Source organism: Neomonachus schauinslandi, chromosome 1 (assembly GCF_002201575.2).
Source record: "Neomonachus schauinslandi chromosome 1, ASM220157v2, whole genome shotgun sequence".
Taxonomy (NCBI): domain Eukaryota; kingdom Metazoa; phylum Chordata; class Mammalia; order Carnivora; family Phocidae; genus Neomonachus; species Neomonachus schauinslandi.
This window is the reverse complement of record NC_058403.1, coordinates 143,453,335-143,472,671: the sequence shown is the minus strand read 5'-3', so window position 1 is coordinate 143,472,671 and position 19,337 is coordinate 143,453,335. Positions and strand designations below refer to the sequence as shown.

Here is a 19,337-nt window from a genome sequence, read left to right as displayed (position 1 = left end):
GTGGGAGACAGTTCAGGTAGAAACCTGATTCTTGTTCAGGGGAGTTATAAAGGCAGAGGAATAATGTGCTGTTCTCTTTCAGATCCTCTAAGCAAAACAGGGATTGAAGCTAGGTTAACTGGGATTGCTTGGGTTAGTGTACAGATGAAGGGTTGAAACTTGTCAAATCCATTGGCTCCTTTCAAAGTGAAGAACACCAGTGATTCAGGTCTCATCATGAGGAGAGAGTTAAGTCCAGGCTGAGGGCTTGCAACTGGCAAAAAGTTCATGGTTCCTAGGATGCACATAAATTCCTCCCCCATGATGGCCTCCTGAGCCTATTTTAGAAGAGACTTTCTTCGCTAGCCTTGCTTACTCCTTTTTGAAATCTCCTTTTACACCGCTTTATTGAAATAAAGCAATAAAATGTGCTGCCACTGGTTTTATTAGCATTCACTCCTGTGATTTGATTTTGTAGTACATACACCATTCATTATTTGTACTATGAAATATGGGCCGTAGGGTTTTTTTTTTCCCTCCCTGTGACATTTGCTTATCTGTGAAGTTCAATGTGACCTACATATGGTTGATTTTATAACCTCAGAGTTGACATTTTCAGGGGTGGATCTCTGAAATTTCATTTGGGGTCCCATTTTGTACCTGTGCTATAAGATGGTGATGCCCCTGATTCTGGAATGCCAGGAAGAAATGAAACTTGGGCATTTTGTTCCTAAAGACCACAAATGATTGATGTTGATGTGCTTCAGAAAAAAGTTTTAAAGGCTCAGATGTGAAACTTACATAATTAAAGTAAGTGGTTCAACTTTTTCAAAGGCTGGTAGCAGTAGGTGAGCCTACTCGTTGATGCTTGTGCTTTGCTCTTCTCTTGCTAAGCCCATAGGAACCTCAAAGGAGGGGCACCTACCTGGGTGGCTCAGTGGGTTAAGCATCCAACTCTTGATCTCAGCTCAGGTCTTGATCTCAGGGTCATGAGTTCAAGCCCCGCCTTGGGCTCCGTGTTGGGTTCCACACTGGGCATGGAGCCTACTTAAAAAAAGAAAGAAAGAAAGAAAGAACCTTGAAAGGGAGAGAGAATGCTTTAAGGATTTGCTGTTGGTATTGTTGCATACAGCTTTTCAGTGCCATATTCATCTTTTCATAGGTGCTCTTAATTAAAATTAGTTGCGGAAGAAGCTAAAACGTGTTATTCCGAAGTCTGATGAAGACTCCTCATCTGTGCCTCCCAGTCTTAGAACTTTTGGAGCAGTAGTAACTGTGACATACAGCTCCAAGGCTAGGAATCCTTCATCTCTTTGAGGGTTCCTTCAATTTCTTTTGGAGCTTGATGAAACTAATACGAAGTGAAGATGACATCAGTTGTGTTATTAAAGGCAGTAGTTCGGTTTTGTATCACATGGAAAAGGGGGAGAAAATGAATCTTTAGGGCATGTCTACTGTGTGTCAAGCCCTGTGCTAGACTCAGTTTACCCAGAAAGATGTTGGAATCCATCAGGTTCCTGGTTATCGATAAAACTCTAGCACAGAGTTACTTAATGGGGTGGTATTGGCATTTTGAGCAGTGGGGGACATGTTTTAGGAGGACTGTGCCCTGGCCTGTGAGGCATTTAGCATGCCCCCCCCCCCCCCCCGCCACCACTCAGTGTCAAAGCATTGTAACTGTCAAATCTCCCCCACTGCCGGTTCAGGTGCTCCCCTACGCCCACCCCCAAGCAGGCCGTCCTGCCTCTGGCACTGGTGAGAGGCTCTCAATTAACATTGAATACTTTTCAGAGAGCAGATATGTGGATTCCATTTCTGGGCATGCGTCTCTGTTGTAATGGAGTAGAAAATTCTGTAAGTCAATTCTGTGTTTTTATTACCTGAGATTTACATAATATTTTATGCTTGTGAAATAATGAGTATTTATTCTATACTATATAATTGGAATATAGTTCTTTTTATTGATTAAAAACAAGTGTATCCCATATGGTTAACGGCTTGATTTTACTCACCTTTTCTCTTAAGCATTATGGTATCACCCATAATTCTCAAGAACAATGTATTACCTGTTTCTTCATTATGTTTTCTTCTTCCCTTTCAACACCTCATGTTTCTAAGACAAGATTTTATGGTGGGAATTTACAGAAATGTTGACTATGACAAATAGCTCAAAACCCACTTCTCTCTGTCAGTTCTATATATAGAACTGTCAAAGAACACACAAACATTTTGTCTTGTGCAAAGTTAAATTTAACCAGTTGGCAGTTTCTTGGTAAACCTAAACTGGTAATAGAGGTATTATCCTTTACTAAATCTGCAGCCATATTATGCTAATCGAGTATAATGATTTCTGTATACTTTGTGTCAAAAAATCAGTTCCTTTGCACCTCAGAGAAGAATGAGACTGGGGATTCATTTATTCATTCCACAGATATTTTTACTGTACTTGGGATATATCAGTGAACAGGATCCCTGCTTTCACACTAGCCCAGATGAACACAATAAGTAAATGACAAGTTAGGTTAGAAGGTGGTAAGTGCTATGCAGAAAAATTAGTAGGGAGGGTGGGGGGGGGGTGCCAAGGGTTGGGCTGGGGATACAGGTTTTTTTTTTTTTTTTTTAAGGATTTATTTTTTTTAAGTGATCTCTACACCTAAGGTGGGGCTCGAACTCACCACCCCGAGATCAAGAGTCGCACGCTCTACCGACAAAGCCAGCCAGCCGCCCCTGGAAATACAGTTTTAATTAATGTAGCTCAGGAAGCTTTGCTGAGAAGATGACTTTTAAGCAAAGACCTGAAGGCAGAAATGAATACTTATTGAGCCCCTGTTGTGCCCCCAGGTACTTTTTTAGGAGCCAGAAGAACCAGGTATAACCTTTATAATCTGCAAAAAATAATTTACATGGCCAAAGGATCAATGTGCACATTGAAGTGACAACTCCAAGCCATGTCGGTGCAATAGGCTTAACAGTGATTTTAAAAAATTCCTTTTTGAAGTAACAGCACCTATTTTGATAAGTAGGATTGCAATGGATGAGCTTTTTTTTTTTTAAAGCTGGTAACTACACAGAATGATAGAAAATAGCAGGTATCTGTTTTCAAAGAGAAATAGAAAAATAAGGCTGAGCATGGAATGAGTTTTGTGGCCCAAGTCCAGGGGTCCTTACGGAATTATTGCTTCTTCCCACCTGGTGACATTGTGAGGATAACAAGGATCTTCTGGGGAAGACAGGGACAAAGTCATAGTTATGGCCTTAAATTAAGGATGGCTTTCATGTGGGCAGCTGAAAGAACAGTGGACCAGAGTCTAGAAACCAAGAGTTGGCTGCAGCCTCTGATGCTGAGCAGCCCTGGGACCTCGGCAGGTTGCTTGGCCTCCTCCCCTTTCCCGGAATGACTGTTTTTTTGCTAGGCATGCACTTCATGTGCACGATCTTGTTTAGAAAGTTGTGGAACACGAGGGAGATCAAACTCACAAGCTAACCAGTCAAGTTCTTTTCTAGTTCTTGACTTCCTCTCTCCTTGATTTGTCAGTTCCAAGATGTGAGTAGACTGTGGCTTATCTGCAGCTTATGGATTGAGTCCAGGACACAAAATATGGTTCTTTGGGGCCATCAGAGCTTCAACTGTGGCGCAGGGCTGACTCTAGAGTTTCCGGGTTTTCTCTTCCTCCTGGCATCTTACATGGTGTTCAAGTCACAGCCGATTTAGCATTTTTAGGGTGGAATGGAATGGTTCATGGCTGGCTTCACTATGATCTCACTCATGCAAATGCCAGCCTGAAATTTCACTTCTGTTTCTTGAGCTTCAAAAAGACTGCCAAGGAGCTAGGCATTGGGGCTGGAGGAAAAGCAGGGAATTAGCCTTGCTCTGAGGCCAAGCCACAGTTCGTCCACTGTCTCCGATAACCTTTCAGAGTGAAAGAACCTTAACAACGGTCCCAAAGACTTCTACCTTTAACATATATATCATTGACTTGCCTTCAGAAGATCAGTAAAATGATACATGCAGATGGCCCTAATGGGCCCTTTTAACTCAGGGGCTTCTAAAATGCTCTTGTGATCAGAGCTGCACCTGTGCGCCTCTGGAGAGATTTACTTAGATGTCACCCAGGCCTGCACTGTCAAAGCGCTAACGTGTACCGAACACCCTCTGAGTGGACTCTCGCGCCACCTGTAGCCTGGGGGTAATGCTTCCTCTCCCCACTTTCCTCTCTTGTTGGGCCCCCCCGGGTGTCAGAGCTGCTCTGCAGCCTACTGAATGGAGGACTTTCCTCTCTCACCCCCTTGCTGTCTTCCCATTTTATAGATGATGAACCAGGTGGAAGGACAGCAGAAGAACCTCGTGCACGCCATCGAGTCTCTGCCGGGTTCTGGCCCCCTCACTGCCTTGGACCAGGATCTGCTCCTCCTGAAAGCTACCTCCGCTGCCACCCTCAGCTGCCTCGGGGAGTGCCTCCATTTGCTGCAGCAGAGTGTGCAGCAGGTGGGCCAGCCCGGCCACAAGCCGGGGGCCTCAGGTAAGACCGCCTGGCGGGCGGGTTTGCCCATGAGTATCTGGGGTGCATGTCTGTGTGTCTGTGTGGATCTCCCCCGTGGCCTTCCTCCTTTAAATCCACTATATCCACCTTCCACCTGTCTCTCCATTTATTCCATCTGTTTCTCCATTTGTCCCTCCCTCCTTCTCCACCCAGTTTGGGATATCTTTTTCTTTGACTGATTAGAACTATAACATCCCGTGAAAGATTTAACTGATGTGTTTACATGAGTACTTTGGAACTCCTTTCAGGCTTGCTGGCATCTTGTTCTATATCTCATTCCACTTGTGACTTGGCACTCTGTGCTGTGTTTCTGAGATACATTGCCATGCCATCCATTTTCCAACTGCGCCTTGATGTGCGTCCACCATGATGCGTCACCACACTGTGGTGAAGGATTCCCACATTGCTTCCCGTGCTTGGTCCTGCTCTCATGGCTCAGGGAGCATGCTCCTGCATGCCTCTTCCTGGACCTATGTGAGCCTTTCTCTTCAATACATGCCAGGAGTATTTCTAGCTCTTTATCAAGTAGCTAGAGATAATAATACACTCCCTGAAGATGCCTCAGTCCTTTTGCAGGAGGGCTTAATAAGCAGATACAAAGATATTAGAGAAGATTAAATTCAGCGATGAAGGTGAACTTAGCTTGAGGTTGGCCATGTCGTATATAATTACAAAGGATTAGAATGAAGAGACCAACAGAAGCCTCCTTGAGCTTTGTTGCCCGGGGTTCACTTATTGAGGAAACGAGACAACTTGGGTAATGAAAGCAAAGCTAGCTTATGAGTGACGGTCTGTATTTCATGCTTTTCTCAAGTCCTCTTTGCCCTCTGTTGCACTGAGTTTAAGAGGAATGTTGGTTTTCCAGAGAAGTTTCTTTTTGTCCTACCCACTCTCATTTACTGAGCTCCGATCCTGCCAGAGTTTGGCCTTTGCTACACCTTTTCTGAAACCTTCACAGACTAGATGATATTATGCCCTTCATTCAGATGAGATGCTGAGGCTCATAGTGGGTAAATGACTCGCCCGAGGCCACCCAGCCAAGTAGCCGAGCTGAGGCCAAAGACGGGTGCTTCCTGGTGTGGCAGACGCCTTCCTCTGCCTGGGGTTCCTTGTTAATCCAGAACAGACCACCAGTCGGCTCTGGGGACCCTTCACGGGGGCCAGTGACGCTGTCTTGCTCACATCACAACTGTCTCACTGGCAGGTATTTATTTTCTTTACTTTTCTCCTTATTTTAAGAATTTCAGACTTCCAGAAGAGTTACAAGAATACTATGAAAAATTCTCGTATCTCCATCTCCAAATTCCTCCAGTGGTAACATTTTATGACATTTGCTTCATCATCTCCCTTCTCTCTCTCTCTCTCTGTCTCTCTAAGCATATTATAACTTTCTAACCACCTCAGAGTAAATTGCAGACATGCTATATCTTAACTCTTATATGCTTCAGTATGTATTTCCTTAAAAAGAAAAAGGACACTATATATAATGTCCTTTATATAATGTCTCCTATATAATGACTGCCCAGTCGTCAAAATCAGTAAATGAACATGAGTACAATCCTATTCCCTAATCTGTAGACCTCACTAAATTTTGCCAATTATTCTCTTAATGTCCTTCATAACAAAAGAAAAAGGTTTTGGTGCAGGATCCAGCCTAGGGGATGTGTGCGTGTGTATTCAGGCACAAAGTGAAGGTGCCCAAACCTGCTTTTCTATCTTTCCTCTTCCTTCTCAGCTTGAAAAGTGAAACTGTAATGTTGCAGCCCCCCGTGGGACTCCTTGATATTTTCAGATCTGGACTGAGTCTCAATGACCCCGTTGGGGCTTGAGCACAGATTCTGAGTTACAGTGGGGAGCTGTTCAAGGCGTCCGTGATCTCTCCCACGGAATATCATAACTTCCAGCCTCTGCAACCTAATGGGTGCATTCAGGAATGTTTCACTGGTAAATATACACTTGAACCATTTTGTTATTCCTAAAATGACTCCCTTACATCTTTCTGCAGGGCTGGTTTCTAGCAGCTTTCTAATTTTTTCCCTGATTTTCATTGGGAAAAAAATGGTGTTTTTAAGAGCTTGGAAGGACAAAGCTCAAGGTAGAATTTCAGATGTTGATGACAGGTTGAAATGGAAGTTATCTGGGAGGACCAAGCAATATCCCTGAAACTGTGTGTACAGCGTTACCTCCTGTATCTCCCCTGCCCCTTCCTACACCCCTGCCCCATTTGACTGTCCTTCCTCCCTTGCTTTTAGTCACTTTTGTTGTTGTTTTTATACTATATTTACTATATTCAAATTAAAAACCTATTCATCCAGTGACAGCAAACTTATGAATCACTATTGTTTGCCACTTCTTTGGTCATTTTTATTTTTCACGGAAGTATAGTTAACCTGTAATAAATTAGTTTCAGGGGTCCAACATAGTGATTCAGCAATTATATATATATTACGAAATGCTCACCACAGGAGGTGTATTATAATATTATTTTTAAAAAAGATTTACTTATTTATTTGAGAAAGAGCAACAGAGAGCACGAGCAGGAGAGGCAGAGGGAGAGAGAGAGAGAATCTCAAGCAGACTCTGTGCTGAGTGCTGAGCTCGATGCAGGGCTTGATCTCATAACCCTGAGATCATGACCTGAGCCAAAACCAAGAGTTGGAAGCTCAACTGACTGCCCCTAAGTGTATTATAATATTACTGACTGTATTCCCTGGGCTATACTTTTCATCCCTGTGACTTATTTATTTATTTATTTATTTTTGTGACTTATTTATTTTTTAACTGGAAGTTTGTACCTCTTCATCCCCTTCACCTACTTCACCCACTCCCCAGCCCCTCCCCTCCTTTTAACCATTTTTATCAAGGAACTTGGCTGAAGGTTGGAGGATAGAAGGTGCATCACAAAGGTTATTTTGTTTTCTTGTCTTCTTTTAACTTTTAACCCTCCTAAAAAATTTCATATAACAGCCCCTTAAGTTTTAAAACATTGTGCAGGTTCTTTTCAATCTCTGGCACACATTGGGGGAAGCAATTGAATTACTTCCTGCATCCAAAACATCATACTTGCCTGCAGTTAAAATGGAATTCCGGAATCTCAAGCTAATGGAAGAAGAAAATGTGGCAACCTGGGGAGTGTCAGCACAAAATATCTTTGTTTGGAATCTCAGGGCTCTTGAACTTGACAATAGTTACAGCAGCCTGACTCCCACGGATAAAAGCATAATGCTTGTATCTAAGGAGTGCCATCCTGGTTTGATGGAAATCAAAATCTCATTACAGCGAAACTCTATCAGGGTTTCCTTTAAATGTTCGATGGGCAGGGAGGCACAGATTGCTTACAGCATACTAAATATCCACATGCATTGTTCTTGATTCTGGCTTCTTTGCTTTCTGACCCTCCCACTGTTGTATTTCTTCCTAAAGAAATTTTCTGAATCAGAAATTAATTTGTGGGCTTGTAGCATTTCATCTTCCATAGCATTTCATTGTATCTTCTGGGGAACCAGTTGGCTTTGGAGCCTTTGTCTGTAAATGTTGCTCCTTAACGCTCATTTCATCTCAAGCACACGAGCAACTGACCTGAAATCCAAAAATGCTTCAGTATTCGTCTGCCCACCATTTATGCGTTTTGGGCTCCTAGACCTGTCTCTGATCTTATCTCTAAGATACAGTAGCCTGAAATGTTTCATTTAATTTCCATTTATGGAGAAGTTTGTAATTCATATTAATCAAGTAACTTGCCCTTTAGGCCACAGCTCCTGTAGTTCTGTTCCTGGGAACTACTAAATATACTTGAATAGCTTGATGGAGGCAAATGATGGATGGGGGCCGGTAGGCAGGCATCCGTTCTCCTCAGTCTAGATGCGTGCCTCCGTCTCTACTTGGAAAGGTGGGTAGGACTTCACTCACAGTTAGAAAAAGCTGAGAGCTACTTGAGGGTCTGGGCTTTGGGTGGGTTGCCAGTGTGGGAGAGAAACTAGACCTTTGGAGTGGTTTGGAGTGCAGAGTCCTCTCTTGGCATTGCTTCTGGTTAATTCCTTGCTTGCAGGTCTTGATCTGGGGAGCATGGTTCAGGAGTCAGAGCAGACACCTGTAACCAGACAAATACATTCTAGTGCCAGGTAAGAGCTGGATGCTGACAGTGTGGTCGGTGCAAGGCATGTTGGGAAAAATGCTGAAGTCAGAACTGCCGGAGCAAGTGACAGCAGGGTGTTGGGGAATTGCAGCAGGTGACCCACGTGCCCTTGGACATAAATCAGGACAAGAGATCAAGAGATGTGTCATCGAAGAGGGGAGAACCAGAGCAGAGTTTAATGTGCTTTTCTTAACTTGTCCTTCCAATAACTTTTTCATTCTCTTATAAGGTTTGTGGGGCTTGTCAGTTAGAAGAAGCCAGTTGCGTTGGCCTTTCCGTTTGGGGGTTTGGCAAAAAGGGTGAATAAGTGAGCCTCTCATAAGGCCTTTGTGGCCTCTCTGGCTGGGTGGCCTTCTTCCTTCTGCTGTGCTTCTCTTTTTTCCAGAGACGTCTTCAGACTGCCGGTGTTCCTCTCTTTCCACTTTGTTGTCTCTGTCTCTTACACCTTCTTTCTGGACACCTTCCGCTTCTGGTGAGGATGTACCCCATACGAGTCACCTTCCCTCATTTTGTGGTTAAAAGCCAAGATGGAAACGTGATGATTCCTCCAGTAAATAGCATATTGGAGAAAAAAAAGAAAAACTAGCATTGTAGAATATTTCAGGTGGGTGGATTTTTTTGTTGTTAGAGCTATCCGAAGGGAGATTTTGAGTGGCACATTCTCCCTAAAGAAAGCAATTAGATACTAACATCATAGCTTTCCATTGTAAATGTGCCTTCTGTTGTCTTCGGGTTTGTAAATATCCATCTTTCTCTGTCTTGGAAGACTTAGGTTTACTGAGCATAGGACGCATGAAGTCGCTGTGTTGCAGGACGAGGGTTGGGTGCTGTCAGAGGCCTCTGGGCAGAGGTCTCTTAGCCCCGGCATGGAGACTGCAGCCCTCAGCACTCCAAGCAAGGCTGAAGCTAAGGCCAAGGACAGATGAAAGCAGTTCCACAGTCCAGTCTTAATGCCCACAGTTAAATCTTCTGTCGCTTTCTTTCTCCTTCTAGTTGGTTCAGGGAACTAAACCATATACAGTTGCTTTCCTTCCTCCCGGTGTTGTCCTATCGACTATGGTGTGTCGTGTGAGGAGTTGCAGGTGTGTGTAAAAAGCCTCTTTTAAGGCCTGGATTTGCCATTCGGTGGAGCACCCTCCGCCTTCCTGTTCTGTCATCTTCCATGGTCTCCCCACTCATGAGCGTCAGGGTGTTCCAGGAGGGAACGAAAGCCAGTGGATCTCCAGCTACTTGAGTTGACAGTTTGTCAGCAGCCACATGGTAATGTCTGTTCCTAGTTGTCCTTTCATTTGTACGTCTCGGTCTGTTTTTGACCTTCTTCCTACTTGAGACCTCCTTCCTACTGGAGAACCTACTTTTGACCATCTTCCTACTTGAGTCAGTTTCTGTAGGTGCGACATATTTTCTCAACTGTCAGTAGTAGTAAAACACACCATTATCCTCAGTGCTCCTGAGAAGGAAAAAGCTGCAGATGAAATCTGACACAATACTGACTGTAGGACAGACTTGTTCCGGAGCGTTTGGGCAATGGGTGTGTCTTAGAATTAAGGAAGTATGGTCTAGACTTGCGTTTGTTTTAGGACACAGTCTTGAGAGTCTGCCTTTCAGTAGAGTAACGCAGTCCATTTATTTATTTAAACTGCTGTTTGTTTTCCTGGTAGGGTTATCCTTTATGCTGTTTGTTTTCCTGCTTCCCTGTGGCTTTTCTTGTTTTCTCTTTATTTTGCTACGTAGGTTGTACTTCCTTGACTCATCATCTTTAGTGTTTCGGGAACAATATGTATAGAAATTTTAGTAGCGGTTCCTTTTTTTTTTTAGTTTTTAATTTTTAGAATTTATTTATTTATTTGAGAGAGAGAGAGATATAGCGACAGGGATAGCGAGAGAGAGCACGAGCGGGGAGGAGAGGAAGAAGCAGGCTCCCCACGGAGCAGGAAGCCCGAGGTGGGGCTCAATCTCAGGACCCTATGATTATGACCTGAACCAAAGGCAGATGCTTAACCTACTGAGCCACACAGGTGCCCGTTTTTTTTTTCTTTTTTTAAGATTTTACTTATTTATTTATTTTAGAGAGAATGCGCTCGTGAGCTGGGGAATTAGGAGAGGGAGAGGGACAAGTGGACTTCGTGCTGAGCACAGAGCCCAACGTGGGGCTTGATCCCATGACCCTGAGATCATGACCTGAGACAAAACCAAGAGTCAGATGCTTAACTGACTGAGCCACCTGGGCGCCCCGACATTATGTTTTTCATAAGCATTCTTTAACCTATATTTTCTCTCTTTTTTTTTTCTTTGCTTGTTTGTTTTGTTTCTTAAATTCCACATATGGGTGAAATCATACAGTACTTGTCTTTCTCTGACTGACTTATTTCACTTAGCATTATACTCTCTAGTTCCATCCATGTTGTTGCAAATGGTAAGATCTCATTCCTTTTTATGGCTAAGTAATATTCCAGTGTGTGTGTGTGTGTGTGTGTGTGTTGTCTTTCTGCATTCATCTATGGATGGGCATTTGGGCTGCTTCCATAATTTGGCTATTGTAAATAATGCTGTACTAAACATAAACTTAACCTGTATTTTTCTAATCATCAAAGTCAAGAATGACACTTCTTTTTGACTCTCTCCTTTAGTGATGAAAACTCAGCATACTTTAATTTCCTGTTTCTCTGATGTGCGTCCCTATTTTTGGTAATATAATATGGGGGCTATTGTTAATATCTTAATATTAATTTAATACTTAATGTGGTAATGATTAAATCTCTTTAAAATAATTTTGATTTAATACCCAGTCATGTAACCATGTTTAGAAAAATTATTTCAGTTCACTACCAGGCCTCGGACTGGGGTGAGGTGTATGAGGCACTCACCTTGAGCACAAATTTAAGGGGTGCCAAATAATTAAGATAATGATCCTTTAATGACATGTTTCTGAACCAAAATTAATGCAGAAATAATCCAGGATGAACAAAATATCAAAATTTTAAGTTAAGACAGGATTCAACGCAGCGAGGCAAGGGAGACTGAGTCTTGCAAGACTTTTTACATTAATTTTGGTTTTAAAAATATTGTATGAAAATGTCATTTATCCTGATTACTGAGTGTCTTGTTGGTGCCACTTTAAAATTTACACCCGAAGGGAGTGTCCTTCTTACTTCCCCTGACACTGCAGCTCTGCTCGGCTCTGTGTTTAATGGGGTTCAGTCCTTTTAATACACAATTTTCCAGCCTTGAGTTCCTGATTCTGCTTCTTTTCTTCATATGTTGGTACATGTCCTCAAGTAGTTTTTTCCCACAGAGGGTGGAAACTTAGTCCGGGAAAGCATACAGTGTGTAAAATTTAAGAGTCTGGGTGCTAGAACCAGGCTGCCTCGGTTTTAATCTTGATTCTACCACTTACCGGCTATTTGTGCCTCTATTTCTTTATCTGACAAATGGTCATAATAGTAAGACCTACCTCATGGGTCATTTTTAGGATTAGATGAGTTAACACATGTAAGTTGCATACAGTAGTCCTTGCTACCTCGAAAGAGCTTCTTAGCAGAGGAAAGATCATTTGGCTGCAGACAGCATTATCCCCTGGCCCCTCACCCCGCCCCCAAATCTGTAGACTTTTGTTTGCATTCCTTTCTTCACCTGTTCACCTTCTGACATCTAGTGTTGTAGCAAAATTCAAAACTAGTTTATTTTCCTTTAAGGCAAGTCTAACTTTTCTGCCTTAAATGATTGGGAAAATATTCTCTTGATTTTTATTATTCAAAAATATTGCCAAACTTCATGAGCTAGGCCATACATTATAGTCTACTTTCATATGAGTTTGAAATTCCAGCAATGAAAAGCCAAAAAAAAAAAAAAAAAGATTTCCAAGCTGTGTGTAGATGTGTCTTTTCCCCGTTGTCTTTGCTGGAAAGTGGTAGACTTTACCAGCGCACCCAAGCTCTCTCTTCTGCTCAGTCTGTTTCTTCTTCCATTATTTGTTGTTTCTGTTCCATTGACCTGATCTCTGTCCATCAGGGTCTCTTGGATCTCTGTTGTGTATTCTGTTTAAGATTCTCTCTCCCTCTCCCTCTGCTGGGGAGGGAGAGAGCATCTTAAGCAGGCTCCATGGTGGCCGACAAGGGGCTCAACCTCACGGCCCTGAGACATGACCTGAGCCAAAGGCCTTACATTAGAAATTTCAGAGATGGATTCTTCCTCTAAGCTTTCTGAGGATTCCACTTCTTTTCCCAAGCTCTATATAATCTATCTCATTTACTCTGTTTTTTAATTTAATTTAATTTAATTTTCTTTATTTGAGAGAGAGAGAGCTAACGGAGAGAGCACGAGTGGGGGGGGGCGCAGGGGGAGGGAAAAGCAGGCTCCCCGCTGAGCCAGGAGCCAGACATGGGGCTTGATCCCAGGACCCTGGGATTATGACCTGATGAAGGCAGACGCTTAACTGACTGAGCCACCCAGGCGCCCCTATCTCATTTACTCTGTTAGAATTTTCCTCCTACATCCTCCAATGAGGCAGGCCTAGCCAGACTTCCAAACTAAGTGATCATTTAATAGAACACCTGGATTGGCCTAGGATGGGCTTCTCTCTGGTCCTCACTCACTGATTCTTTGATATGCTGAATCCATAGAGTATCCAGAAGACTACATTCCCCAGCATGCATTGCTACCTTTTCTCTTCCTGTCCTGGTTTGTGTCTATTCCTGAATGCAGTGTGTCACTGCCTGTGGGACTCTACTTCCTGCCCCATTGTCTCCTGGATTATCATCTCTGAATGATGGTGGTATGGAGGGGAGGGAGGGACAGAGTTGAGGTGTAGAAGTAATGAAGGGAATATTGTCCCAATCACCTAGGCAAGCAGATCTTATTTTTCCTTAGTGCTTCTTAAGTTTTCCTAATTACTCTGGAGGAAATTTACTACTTGCATAAGTTTTTTTTTTTTTTTTTTTTTTAGAAAAAGTAGTACTCCTGTATTGATAAGACAGCTGCTCAGTACTTAAGATCTGAATCCAACTTGCAGTTGCTGATAAGGAGTTGGTCAGCAGGACAGGTGTAAGAAGTCTCTTCCTACCTTTCTCATGGCAGATTCTGGTGTCTTGAACCTTGGGTTGGTTTTCTTAGTCCAGCCCCATCCACCTTATTATTTATGGGGATTCCTCCCAAGTCTGGTCTTAGCTCATCCTTCAGCCTTTGGTTTTTAGTATTGTGAGTTTTCACCTTTTTTAAAATGATATCAAGAACTGATAATATAGATGCTATTTTGCCATTAAAAAAGGTAAAACACCCATATTCAGAAATTTACCACCTTAACCATTTTTAAGTATATAGCTCAGTAGAGTGTTGAGTACATTCACATTGCTGTGTAACCAACCTCTAGAACTCTATCTTGTGAAACAAACTCCATACCCATTAAACACTAATTCCCCATTCCCCTACCCCCAGCCCCTAGCAACCACCATCCATTCTACTTTCTCTCTTTTTGCTGTTTCTTATTTCTTAACTTTTAGGAGGTTGTGAAATGCACATTCCTTTTGAAATTTACTGTCTGTGAAAATCTTAATAGCCATTCATTCATTTTGGCACATAGTTATTGAGTGCATACTCTTTGCCTGACCATATTCTAGGTTCTGGAGACCCAGCCCTGAGCAAGGGCAATATTGTCTCTGCTTTCAGGAGCTGACATTTTAGGGAGGAGAGAAACACAGTAGACCAACAAATGAGCAGGGTGAGTTCAGACAGTGCTAAGTGCTGTGAAGACAGTAAACTGACTGATGGGGCTGGGGGTGCCATTGGGGCGATGCTTTGGCTGGGGAGGTCCCAGGGGGCTTCCCTGTGCAAGTGATATTTGAGTCAACCCCTGGATTTATGAAGGAGACCTCTCCCCCATGTAGAAGAACTGGAGGGGTGGCGTTTGGAGCAGATGGAAGGGTGTGCGCAAAGGCTCTCGACCTGAATGAACTTGGCTCACTTGAGGAATGGAAAAACTACCAGCAGGACTTGAGCACAGTGAGCACTGGGGAGAAAGTGAAATGAGACTGGGCAGTCTTGCAAGCCAGGCAGCTAGATTACGTTCCAGTTGCCATGAGAAGCCACTTGAGGTTTTTAAGCCACAGCTATGTGATCTAACACTTGACATTTAAAAAAAAAAAAATTCTGCATAAAAATATGCTTGTGTTGGATAGTAGCACACACACTCAGCATGCATACAGCCATCTCAGCTGGCTCTGTTATTTTGTTTCTATCAACCAGAGTCTCCCAAGGTGTTGAAAGTCTGGGATACTTGTCGATTTTTCTTTGAGTAACTCTTAACGAAAAGGCTAATTAACGGATAGGATTACTGATGGAACTTCGGAGACCCTGCGTGGTGGAGTTCTAGTTCATGTAAGGCAGTATCCACTTCAGCCTACCTTTTCTTCATCCCTTATCCTTGCTCTTAGACGGAGAACACAGTCTCCAGGGGGAGGGTCAGCTGAGTTTGAGACCTATTCTTATCCAGGGGTAGAATTGATAAAGGAATCCCCTGTGTTTACTCCTGTCCCCACTAATAAGCATACCTAGAGATTCTATAATAACACTTGACTCCTAAATAAACAGTATTAGAATTAAAGAAGTCTTTTTTTGTTTCCCCCCAGGGTTGAGGGAGGATTAGTAAAATGCCTTTGGTTTATCAGACTGGGGTTTATAAACGTGTTTCTTGCTAGAATGGAATGAACAAGTGTCCTTCGTGTTGGGGCTTCCGGACTTCTGCCCTAGCAGCCACATCTACCCGGGGGTGGGGGGGGGGGGGGGGGGGGGGGGGGGGAGGGGGCGAGGCACATGATGCCGGCAACTTTGCAGGTCATTATGCCAATTGGCAATTAAACCACAATTTGAGCAGCTCCTTTCTGATAAAATTTGACTTGTTGTTTATTCTAATGTTTTAATGATAAATATCTTTATATAAATATTTTTTCTTAAAAAATTAAGAAAAACACTTTTAAGAAAATCTGGCTTTGGTGAATGCGAATTTTTTTTTTTTTTTTTTTTTTTTGCCCAAGGATGGGGAAAGAAACAGCCTATGGTGATAATTCTGGTACTGCCATCATACAGAAACTAGTTTATAAATAGATCCAGATCCACACTTGGTACCTCGTTCAGAACAAGCCTGCTTAAATTTACCATAGTCCGCTTGAAATTGGGCCCATTTCAAGTCCGTCTCCTTATACAGTGGGGTACACATATTCTTGAGCTGTAAATGTTTAAGTTGGAACATACTTGGCATCATTCTCGGTCTTTATTGCAGAGAACATCCTGGGATGGCACGGGCCCAAGTCACATTCCACAGAGCAGCTGAAAAATGGGACCCTTGGCTCTTTGCCATCAACCAGTGCCAACATAACCTGGGCGATTTTACCAGACTCCGCTGCAGAAGAGCAAAGCTTGCCGCCAGAGCCCGAGGTAAGCGAGCCATTAGTTCTCACTCTGCACCCGTGTGGCTTGTGTTCTCGCTTGTTCAGAAATGTAGTAATTATATTTGTAACTTGCTCATCTCTTTGTTTGAAGAGGAGACAAATTATAAAATGGACACATTGCCTGGAGAGACAAAATCGGCTCTGGGCACGCCTGGCACTTCTGTTCTCGAGTCTGGCAGCTGCCGTGGCTGAAATGTGATCCTACCAATGAGGAATCTCCTATTTTCATTGAAATGGGAGTCATTTTAACTTCAAGTGGGAGAAATTCAAATGCACCCATTAAAATGATGCCTGTTGACATGCTGGGAGCAGTTACAATATATTATGTCGCTCCCCTGAATAATGGCTTCTTCATGTGGTTCGTGCTAACATCAGCGCCTGCCTCACACGCTCGACCCCTGCATGCGTCCCCGGGGCCGTGGTTGAGACTCCTGGGCCTCCCCTCCAGCTGCGGGGACTCCTGCCCTGCCGGGTCAGGGTCGGGGGGCGGGTGGGGGGGCGGTGGCCCCTGCAAAGCCTCCTGATGAGCCAGGCCTTGGCAGGCTCCGTGGACTGCCCCCTGCCCACAAGCTTCTCCCGACTAACCGTGCCTCCCAGTGACCACTGGAAGGGAGCCACACACAGCGCGTCCTCCTGTCGATTTCACTTTGTGTCGCAAGGGAACTTCTATATTTTCTTTTCTGTTTGATGCACGCATTCTCTCTGCGGGACCTTGTGAACTGGGCTGAGCCATACCTGACTCACGTGTTAGAGGTTGTTCTTAATTCTAACTGAAATCCCCTTAGCCTGAAAAATGTAGGGTGCTCATAAAATCTGTTGGGGAAGGTCGAGAGCCCCAAGGCAGCTGCTTGGGTCCAATGGTCTTGGTTATCAATTGAAAGTTTTTTCCAAGCTTCACATGATCATATTCTGGGACAGGGACTTTGGTAGCTTGGCTCTTACAGAGGTAGGGTCAGACTGCCTACAAGTGTTCCATTAGCATCTATAAGGTGCCTTCGCAGGGTATGAAATGAATAGGGGACGTGAGATTCTCAAAGGCACTTGCCTCTGCCTGTACCAGGAGTTTCAGTTTGAAACACTCGCAGCTGATGTGTAGGTGAACTGGCAGGTAAGTTGGTGACGGAATAAATGGTGGGAGTCCCACCGTCCTATTGCTCTTTTGAGAGCCTTGGCAGGGGACGGGGGGAGTTGGCATTTGAGGGTGAGGTGCTTAGCCACTCAAGAGTTGAAAACTACGATAATATCCTTCATTACCTTGGCAGAGAACCTTTGGGGTTCACGTCATAATAAATACATTTAAAATCTTGCTCTAGGGAAGAATTAAGAGTAGGGAAGTAAGTTATTAGATCTTCAGTAACAATTTTATAGGATCTCATTCCCAGCAGCATTCTTGGGCAAAACCCAACAGAAGCCATAACCTAAGAAGCTTACTTATTAGGACTGGTGTCCTCCCCCATTCTGGGTATCCTTCTGCGTGTTTTTTCTGCTTTTCCTCTAATGCTGAAGCTCGAGAGGCCAGGCCTGTCCTTTTTACTTAAAATTGTTGCTCTCTTTGCCTTTCCAGTCACTGGCATTGACAGAAGAGTATATAATTGTCCACAAGAAAGGACTAGCTTCCAGGTTCAACTTTTTAAAAATACTTTGAAAGAGAAGAACTAGGGAGAACTTTTTTCACCCTTACGTTATAAACAGCATCAATTTCTGGTTGTCGTATTACCTTTACTCCAGTCAGAGCGGTGTAAGGTATTGGTAGGTAAGTCCTCATAGCAGGGAGGGCTTATGGGGACATGATGGTGTTTTGATGATTTTCGGAGAAGGGAGAGTTTGAGACTCCTTCCATTTTTTCCAATGACTGCTGTGGTAAATGCTTCTCACAACCCCAACAGCTAGTGTTGGTTGGATACTATTTTTACTTTAGGCCATTGTGCTTTGTCACTTTTTTTTTTGTTTTTCTTTTGAGAACTGAGGAAGCTAGCAATATTGACCCAATCATTTTCCTGTCAGAAAAAGGAAAATGTTTCCATTGCCTCCTTTTTGCACAATTTGGAGAGATAACCCAAGAAGGAGTGAAGTGAAATTCCTAGAGGCTAAAAATTCCTTGTGAATATGTTCCTTAACCCTTCAGTATAGAGAATGAATTACTATGTGAGTGATCACCAGTGAAACTCAGGATTGTAGTTATTGTGGCACTTTAACTGAGTAAACTATTTTCTTCTGGTTTGCTACTTGTTTTAAATCTTTAGAAGCAATAATTAGGGTATACAAGGTATACCTCCCTCCGATGGGTGTGTGCTTTTTTAATACCAGCAAGCAATTAATTCAATCCAGTTCTCACTGGACACAGACTTGGCATCATACAGTTCAGTTCAACTCTGACATGGTCTCCCTGGGGAGAGCTTCGCATTCCACAGGTGAAGGGCTCAGCCCCACAAGACTGTCCTGCCCCTCGACCCCCCCCCCACACACACCTTCAGCCAATCACAAGTTCAGGTCACCTGTGCTTCTGCCAATGGGCTATAGATCAGAGGTTCTCATGACCCCCTCCTTGGGTTTTCATAATTTGCTTGAGTGGCTCACAGAACTCAGCGAAACACTTCCCAGTTTATTATAAAAGATTAGAATTCAGGAACAGATGGAAGAGATGCTTGGGGAAGGCACGTGAGCTGCCATGACCTCCCCAGCAACCCCCCCCAGCACCTCCCCAAGTTCACCAACCCGGAAGCTCTCTGAACCTTGTTGTTTTGGGGTTTTATGGAAGCTTCATTCCAGAGGCAAGATTGATTAAATTGTTGGTGACAAAACTCCACCTCCCCCAGCCCCTCCCTGGAAGTCAGGGGGTGGGACTGGAAGTTGCACCCCTCTAATCATCGTGTTAGTTCCACTGGAGACAGTCACCATCCTTAGGTTCCCAAGGGGCTTCTAAAGGTCACTCATTAATGTAACAAAAGACACCTTCATCTCTCTCATCCCTTCAGGAATTCCAAGAGTTTTAGGAACACTATGCCAGGAATGGGGACAAAACCAAATATATATATTTCTTGTTATAAATCACAGTGTCAAACTCCCTACCCTAGTGCTGGCTTTACTGTAAAACAGCTTACAGATACCAGGAAAATTAATGCATTTTCAAGCTTCATCTGTTTAATTCCCAGCAGAATAAAACTCAAAGACCAATGTGTATTTAATACATGAGTTAGAGCAGAACTGTAGTTGGCTCTATTATCAAGTGCAGTGATCTTA

General features: G+C 43.4%; 1 protein-coding gene across 2 annotated transcripts in view; it reads left to right on the top strand.

Moving 5' to 3' along the window:
- OSBPL10 (oxysterol binding protein like 10) overlaps positions 1–19,337 on the top strand; it is a 312,463-nt gene that overhangs the window by 229,634 nt on the left and 63,492 nt on the right. For both annotated transcript variants that reach the window (XM_021678835.2, XM_021678834.2), the window contains 2 exons: positions 4,289–4,499; positions 15,929–16,083. In XM_021678835.2, coding sequence (XP_021534510.1) covers positions 4,289–4,499; positions 15,929–16,083 — 366 coding nt within the window. The remainder of the gene's footprint in view (positions 1–4,288; positions 4,500–15,928; positions 16,084–19,337) is intronic.